Source organism: Mus caroli, chromosome 7 (genome assembly GCF_900094665.2).
Source record: "Mus caroli chromosome 7, CAROLI_EIJ_v1.1, whole genome shotgun sequence".
Lineage (NCBI taxonomy): Eukaryota > Metazoa > Chordata > Mammalia > Rodentia > Muridae > Mus > Mus caroli.
This window is the reverse complement of record NC_034576.1, coordinates 18,766,211-18,774,652: the sequence shown is the minus strand read 5'-3', so window position 1 is coordinate 18,774,652 and position 8,442 is coordinate 18,766,211. Positions and strand designations below refer to the sequence as shown.

The following is an 8,442-nucleotide window of genomic DNA, read 5'->3' as shown; positions in this document are numbered from 1 at the left end:
AGCAGTCGGGTGCTCTTACCCACTGAGCCATCTCACCAGCCCGCAGTCAGTGCTCTTAACCACTGAGCCATCTCTCCAACACCTGGAGTTTCTTTCTTTTTCTTTTCCTTTCTTTTTCTTTTTCTTTTTTTCTTTTTCTTCTTCTTCTTCTTTTTGGGGGTGGGGTGGGGGATATATAAGCCACGAAGTGGTAGTGCTACACGCTTTTAATCCCAGCACTTGGTACACAGAAGCAGGCATATTTCTGAGTTTGAAGCCAGCCTGGTCTACAGAGTGAGTTCCAGGACAGCCAGAGCTACACAGAGAAACTCTGTCTCAACAACAACAAAAAGCCAAAGGCTAAAAGACTAAAAGGCTAGGTGTGTGGTTCAGTGTAGAGCCCCTGTCTAGAATCTCCCAGTGAGGGGCTGGGGACGTGGCTCTATAGTAGAACTCTTGCAAAAGGCCCTTTTCATCCCAGTAATATGTGGGGGACACAGAAAGAACTGCAAAGGTTTGCGTGTCTGATTTCCTGGTCCAGCAGAGTGTCTTCAACCCAAGTGAGAGTAACTTGATGTGTGTGATTCCAACAGACCCACCATTAACTACTTGTTTTTTTTTTGTTTTGTTTTGTTTTGGTCTTTTTTGAAATAGAATCCCACTGTGTAGCCCTGGTTGGTCTGGAACTCCCTAAGTAGACCAGGCTGGCCTGAACTCATCTGCCTCACTCTGCTTCCTCGGGGCTAGGATTAAGGATGTGCCAGCAGTGAGAAGGAGCCTTTTGCTGCTCTCTCTGCACAGAGGTGTGGGCACATCATGTATATGCCGGGCTCCTGCGAGCATCGGGCCTTGACATGAGATGCTGTGCCCGGCTTCCTCTTGCTACTAGGGATGAAATGTCTGAACTTATCAAATTTCTTTGAGTTGTGGGGTAGTATGCTGGAGAAGAGACATAGAATGTAGAAACAGCAGGCATAGTGGTGTGGGCAGAGATCTCAGTACTGGGGATGCTGAGGCAGGAGGATAAGGAGTTCAAGGCCAGTCTGACTCTGTGTCAAAAGAAAAAAGTTAAGAATAAAGAGATAAGAGAGAAAAAGAGAAAGATGGGGAAGAAAGGGAGAAGGGAGGAAAAGAGATAAAAGAAGGGGGAGGGGAAAAGGGAGGGAGGGAGGGAGACAGGGAGGGAGAACAGATGGAAGGAAGGAAGGTCTGCTATGGATTTTTGTGTCAATGGCCATTAGACAGAAATCAGGTCACCACAGGGAAAGGGAAACAGCTAGTGGGCAAGGGGAGGCCTTCCAGGTCTATCGTGACCTCCCTCTTTCTACAGAGCCCCTCCCCATCCCAAGTGGCCACTTTGGAGGTACCTTCACGTCTGTGACACATTCATCTTCCAGACCCCGCAGTGTGCCAGCAGATAGGAGGGGCCCCAGCTCCCCATTCTCCAAGGCAACCAGGTCAACCAGGCCCAGGATCTCCCTGCGATGGGAAGTAAGAGACAGAGAGGTCTGTGAGAGGTGGGGCTGCTCCACGTGCCCCACCGCCACGGTGCTGGCGACCCTGGGCCACTCCCTTCCTCTCTCGGGCCAGCCTTCCTCATTTCTCAAAGGAAGCATTTAGAATTATGTTTCCCTTGGCTCCAGCACTCTGAGTCAGATCCCCTGATGGATGGTGTCCGGGCAAGATACAGCTGTCAAGTTGGGGCTTGACAAGCTGACAGGGGAAGTCTTGCCCAGGATCAGCTTCTCCAGGAGGAGGCTCCCTTCCCCCAAGGTCTCACCTGGCTGGGGATGAGGGTGGGGATAGGGAGTGGGGGCTTCCCAACCCAGCTCCGCACTCGCCCCTCTCAGTCAGGCTGAGCGACGTCTCCATCCCCTGCTTCCCACCTCCCAGTCATGCACCTTCAGAAGACTTGTGGGATCTGCCTACTCAGAAATGCTGTCTTCCTCTGATTCTTAGCCCATGCCTTATCGCTTCCAAGAGCTTTCCGGACCCATATCCTGCCTCTACCTGTCATGGATAGTCTGAGACTTCACTGACAAGGATTCTAATGGCTACTAGCTTTTTCCTTCCTGCTCTTTTAGGGATAGCATTCCGAGCTTCTCATCCTTTTAAGGGACTGTGTAGCCTAGGCTAGCCTGGATTTCACTACATAGCCCAGGCTCACTTTGAACTCACGATTCTCCTGCTCCTGTGTGAGACTATGTTGAACTCCAGGGACCTCATTTTGTCACAGCCCATCATTCTCTGATGTTTGATTTGGACGTGGCTAACTTCTTTCTTCCCAGGGAGGGTATAAAGCATAGCCCGGTGGGGTTATCTCCTCTGTATCATACTCTCCAATCCCCCCCCCGCACCCCCCCCCACAGGATAGTCCATGCGAAGAGTCAGAGGCTTAATAGATAGATACAAAACTCTAGAACTGGGAGCAAGGGCCCATGGTGCTGTAACAGAACTCAACAGTGTGGGGCAGTCAATCAACACTGATGAAGCCCAGTGATACAAAGGGAGTGCAGTAGTTCAAGGCACCCCAGCACTGCCATGCTTGGCTGAAGGAGCTGTAAATCTGCTGCTTACTGCCATTGCAGTTCCCAGCACCCACAGGGGACAGCTCACAATTGCCTGCCAGGCCAGTTTCATGGGGTCCAACCCCTACTTCTGGCTGCCACAGATGTACACATGCACACACACACACACACACACACACACACAGAGAGAGAGAGAGAGAGAGAGAGAGAGAGAGAGAGAGAAATAAAGAGAAAATAAATATTTTTTTAAAAAAAAATCTGCCTAGCCAAGTGTGGTGGCGCATATCTTTGATTCTGGCACTCGGGAGGCAGAGGCAGGTGGATCTCTGTGAGTTTGAGACCTGTCTGGTCTACAGACTAAGTTCCAGGACAGCCAGGGCTACACAGTGAAACCCTGTCTCAAAAAAACAAAACAGAACAAAACAAAAATCTACCTAACAGGTTTGTTTCTCTAGATACTTGGAAGGCTGAAAAGGGAAAATTGGAAGTTCAAGGCTTGCCTGAAATACAGAGTGAGTTCAAATCCAACCTGGGCTACAGACTAAAGTTCTGTCTTACATTAAAAATAAATAAATAAATAAATAAATAAATAAATAAATAGGCTGAGGTTGTAGCTCAGTGCAGGCTGCTTGTTTAATATGTGAGAACATGAAAGGCTGGAATTTAATTCCCAGGAGAGAGAGAGAGAGAGAGAGAGAGAGAGAGAGAGAGAGAGAGAGAGCTACTATTTTTGTTTGTTTTTTTGTTTTTTGAGACAGGGTTTCTCTGTGTAGTCCTGGCTGTCCTGGAACTAATCTGTAGAGGAGGCTGGCCTCGAACTTAGAGACTGCCTGCCTCTGCCTCCTGAGTGCTGAGATTAAGGTGAGAGACACCTTGTAGCTTCATGAGATCACCTTATCCTAAAACCTATTGCATGTACTCATGGTTAAGAGGGACAGGCATGGCACGTGCATGTGGAGGTCACTAGCCACCTCTGTGACATTTGCTCTCTCCTTCCACCCTTCCACAGGTCCCAGGGTCCCTACTCAGGCTTGTATAACAAGTATCCTCACCCCTGAGGTGCCTCGCTTGTCCTTACAATTCTATTTTATTTGAGACAGGATCTTTCCTATAGTCTTGGATGTCCTGCGGCCCCTCTGCCTCTACCTCCCCAGTGCCTGGAATACAGGCATGGGCCATCACACCCTGCTGTATTATAGAACTCTAAGGTTCAGTAGTACTGAGGGCCGATGGGACAGAGATTTACAATGCCAAAATCTTGGGACTGTTATGGTGGATAGCTGGTCCCATTCATGTCCTGAGTAGTTAATGGGGACCAGATGGATCCGCAGCACTGAGCTACTACTAGGAGGGCTGTGGACAATGGAGCTGAGAACTCAGAATGAGAACATACCAGGTGTTCTAGGTCTGGGTCTGGAAGGACCAAGGCATTAAGATTTGAGGTCCCCAAGAGGCAAAGCTCTGAGATGCAGAATGTCGCTGTGTACAGACAGACAGTGCTAATGTCCCAGGCCTTGGGGGGATGAGTGCTTGGATACAGGGAATAAAGAAGAGCCAGCCAAGATGGGAACCCCAAGGCCATCGGCACAATCTACCAAGGTTCTGAGACTGGTGTAGGGGTGGACATGAGTAGGGTAAGGTCAATGAGGGTCAACGTCATATAGATGGTCCCACACTTGCTAGGGTCTAATAAGTCAAGCATTAGAGTGTTAGACCTGTAATCCTAGCACTAGGGATGCCCTAGCTAGCTTTAACTGCCAACTCAACAAAACCTAAACCCAGAGAGGAGAGTCCTCTATAAGGAACTTTTCAGATAAGTCTCTGAGGGAATGTCCTGATTGTTAACTGACATAGGAGGGCCCAGTCCACTGTGGGTGGCCCTATTCCCTAGGCAGCTGGTCCTGAGTTAGATAATTAGTTGAGACACAGACTGCCAGGCTGCAAGCAGCATTTCTCTACGGTTTCTGCTCCACTTTCTTGGCTGTGAATTCCTTGGTCAGAGGTCATGCTGTGTGAGAGGAACAGTTAGCCAGTCTGCCTTAAGTTCCTGCTTGAGTTCCTACCCTCATGTCCCTCCGTGAGGGACAGTGTGACCTGTGAGCTGAAATATACCCTTTCGTCCCTTAAGTTGCTTCTGGTCAATGTGTACTTTTTGTTACAACAAAAGGAATGAGAGAGTAAGGGAAGTAGAGGAGGATCTTTTCAAGGTGAGTTTCTGAGGTGTCAGCACTGCAGCCAATGATAGTTGTTGGTTGGGGGCGGGGTGGGGGGAGAGGAGGAGGAGGAGCTGGGGCGATGGGTTAGTGGTTAAAAGCACTTGTGGTTTTTTGTTTGTTTGGTTGGTTTGGTTTGGTTTTGGTTATTGTTTTTTTTTGCAGAGGTTCCCAGAACCCATATTGGGCAGCATACACTGGGCTGTATAACTCCAACTCTAGATGAACACAGTGCCTTCTGGTCTCTTGGCCCAGATACACATGCATATAAACAAACTTTTTTTAAAAAATGAAAAAGGAAAGAAAAGAAAAGAAAAAAAGGCTGGGTGCAGCGGTGCTCGCTTTTATAGGAGCTCTCAAGAAGCAAAAGCGAGTGGATCTCTGAGTTTAGGGCAAGCCTAGTCTACAGAGCAAGACCCTGTCTCAGAAAACCTCAAGTCAACCTGGGCTACATGAAACCCAATTCCTAAATCCAGTATCTTGAACAAGGTGCCTGGGGTTCAGGTGAGCGCGTCCCGGGGCGACCCGGGCTCACCTGGGGTACACATGATTGTGCCAGTGCAACAGCGCGTAACGATCCGCCAGCGGGAGCCTGCGGCGCGCGGCCGCCCCGAGCCACTCCGCCAGTGCCTCGTGGTAGCCACGCAGGTAGACGGCGCCGGCGCGCAGCCCCGCAGGGTAGGCGGGCGCCAGGCGTCCGCGCACAGCGGCCACGTCCTCCAACAGGCGCGCGCGCAGCGCCTCCAGCTGCCCAGCCAGCGCCCCGCGCGCGCCCGGCGCGGCCGCCTCCTCCAGACGTTCGCGCGCCGCGCGCGCCACCGCCTCGGCCCAGTGCGCGCGTAGCTTGCGGGCCGCCCCGGGGCCGCGGCGCGCGTCCGCCGCCTCCTCCTGCAGCAGTACGAGGCCCAGCTGCGACACCGCGCCGGTGCCGGGTCCCGGGGCGGCCAGCGACTCGCGCACCAGCGCCCAGAGCTCGCGCTGCAGCGCCTCGTACAGCAGCGCTACGTCCCGCGCGCGCCGCCCCGCGCCCGCCTCGGCCTCCGCCGTCGGCGCCTCCGCCTCCAGCTCCAGGATGTGCTCGTCCGCTCGCGCCAGCTCGCGCCTCTGGATCAGGCCCAGGATCTCCAGCACTGTGCAGGTTGGGGAGAGAAAAGGTGTCAGGAAGCGGGGCACATACCCAGTACCCGCAAAGTGAGAAGCGGGGGGATGAGGAGAGAGTCAGGGCTTGCCACCCAAAATGAGTGTCCCCCAACATGAGAGTGAGGGTGACGCTTGCCTTTGACCTCAGCAATTGCACTCAAAAGAGTGGGTTACAGAGTTGAGGACATGCCACAACAAACAAACAGGCAAATGAGATGGTTCAGTGGACAAACGTGCATGCTGTCAAGTTTAACGACCAAGTTTAACGAGTTTCTTCCCCATTCCCAGGGCCCACATGGTAGAACTGATTCCGGCGAGGATTCCTCTGGCCTCCACATATACGTGCACTGTGGCACATACATACACACATACACACGCGGGTGCGCGCCCAGGGGGGAGAGGGAGAAAGGGAGGAAGAGGGCTGCCTACAATCCCAGCTCTGGGGAGGTGGATACAGGAAGATGAAAAAGCGAAGGTCTATCTTGGCTACATAGCAAGTTCGAGGTTGTTCTAGGAAATACAAGTCTCTGTCTCAAAATAAATTAACAACAACAACAAAGACTGAGCGTCCCCAGAAGAGAATAATAAGATGAGGAAAGTCGAAGTTGGAAGGGAGATGATGAAGGACTGAGGCCAGGGGCTTTGGAGATGAATCTGTCTGGGGGAGCAGAGACCACAAGAACAGCAGGTGACACAGAGCGAGAAGAAAAGAGGCACCGGGCAAAGCTGGAGTGGTCTTATGTCATCCTAGCACTTGGGAGGCAGAGGCAGGAGGATTGCCTTGAGTTCCAGGCTATCCTGGGCTGTGTCCTGAGTGCCAGGCTAGGCTGACCTGCCCAAGCAGGAAGCAGGAGATGAGGGAGTTAGGGGAACGGGGTGAGGAAGAAGGGAACAGTGACAGAAGTGGCCCAGGATGGAGGAGCGTTCGGCCACAAGAGGGGAAAACACATCTGGGTGGAGGAAGGGGCTGGGACACAGGGAAGGGTCTCAGGTGTGGCTTGTGGGGGAAGGGAGTGAGAGAAAATTAAGGATCGAGAGCCATAGGAGAGGGGCAAGAGACAGGCTGGGCAAGGAATAACCTATACTGAGCGGAAATGGGGTCTTTAGGGTAAGATGGCTGTGAGGGCAAGGTCACACTCTACGAAGATGAGACTCACTGTAGAAAGGGGAGGCATAGGTTTGAGAGGACTTAGGTAGAGGCCAAGGGGAAGGAGGGTCCCGTTGGCCAAGAGTTACCCTCAACACCTCCCCCCCCTTCACTTCCTCCCTGGCAGAGAAGCTATTTCCTGAGCTGGGCTATTTCTGCCCATCCGTTTCCAGAAGGCGGGGGCTCCAGTCACCCCCTCCTCACCTCTCTGCAGTGCCCTCCCAGTCCCCAGGGAGACTGAGCTGAAATAGCCTCTGTCCAGGATGTGGAGGGCATCAGAGGACAGAAGAGGCTCCAGGAAGGTCCCCTGACTCTGATGCATGAAGTGGGGGTGGGGCTGAAATGAAGGGGGTGTTGGCACAGGGCTGGGGAGTAGGACGGAGTTTGGGGGAGGCTGGGGAGAAGGCAAAGCAACAGGGGACATTTTAGCTATGGAGTGAGCTGGCCATTGGGATTTGCAGACTGAACAAAAAAGCCAGGTCCCACGGGAACAGATACTTAATCCTATCTACTGGGAAGGCAGAGGCAGGAGGAAACCTAAATTCAAGGCCATCCTGGGCTACTTAGTGAGACTCTGTCTCAAATTGTGAAAACAATACAAAAAAAAAAAAAAAGAGCCAAGTGTGGTGGTGCACATCAGTAATCCCAGGACTCAGGAGGCAGAGGCAGGAGGATTGCCCCTAAGCTGAAGGTTAGCCTCATTCACAGTGTGAGTTCCAGGCCAGCCAGAGCTACACAGTGAGACCTTCTCAAAAACCAAACAGGGGCCGGAGAGACTGTTGGAGCCAAAGGCACTGACTGCTCTTGCAGAAAACTCAGGTTCAGTTCCCAGCACATACATGGTCCTCACAACTGCCTGAAACTTTAGTTCCAGGGGAGCCAATGTCTTCTTTTGGCCTCCAGGGGCACTGTATACACATGGTGCACAGACATACATGCAGGCAAGCTCATATAACAACAACAGCAACAACAAAATCCCCAACACAAAAGGGTAGAAAGCCGTAGACTCACTCTCCTGTATGCAGACAGAAAGGGTGGGGCAGTGGTGGTGCACGCTTTTAATTGCAGCACTCAGGAGGTAGAGGTAGGTGGAGTTTGAGAATAGCCTGGTCTACTGAGTGAGTTCCGGGATAGGCAGGACTACACAGAGGAACCCTGTCTAAAAGCAACAACAATAACAACAACAACAACAACAACAACAACAAACAGAACAACAACAAAAAGCCTGGCGGTGGTGGTGCATGCCTTTAATTCCAGCACTTGAGAGGCAGAGGCAGGAGGATTTCTGAGTTCGAGGCCAGCCTGGTCTACAAAGTGAGTTCCAGGACAGCCAAGGGCTACTCAGAGAAACCCTGTCTCGAAAAAGGAAAGAAAGAAAGAAAGAAAGAAAGAAAGAAAGAAAGAAAGAAAGAAAGAAAGAAAGAAAGAAAGAAAG

At 51.8% G+C, this 8,442-nt stretch overlaps 1 protein-coding gene across 2 annotated transcripts in view; it reads right to left on the bottom strand.

Annotated features, from left to right (window-relative positions):
• The window catches only part of Exoc3l2 (exocyst complex component 3 like 2), a 35,757-nt gene that overhangs the window by 18,737 nt on the left and 8,578 nt on the right, over window positions 1-8,442 (bottom strand). For both annotated transcript variants that reach the window (XM_029480140.1, XM_029480141.1), the window contains exons 3-4: window positions 5,256-5,850; window positions 1,347-1,458 (exon numbers count right to left, since the gene is read on the bottom strand). In XM_029480140.1, coding sequence (XP_029336000.1) covers window positions 1,347-1,458; window positions 5,256-5,850 — 707 coding nt within the window. The remainder of the gene's footprint in view (window positions 1-1,346; window positions 1,459-5,255; window positions 5,851-8,442) is intronic.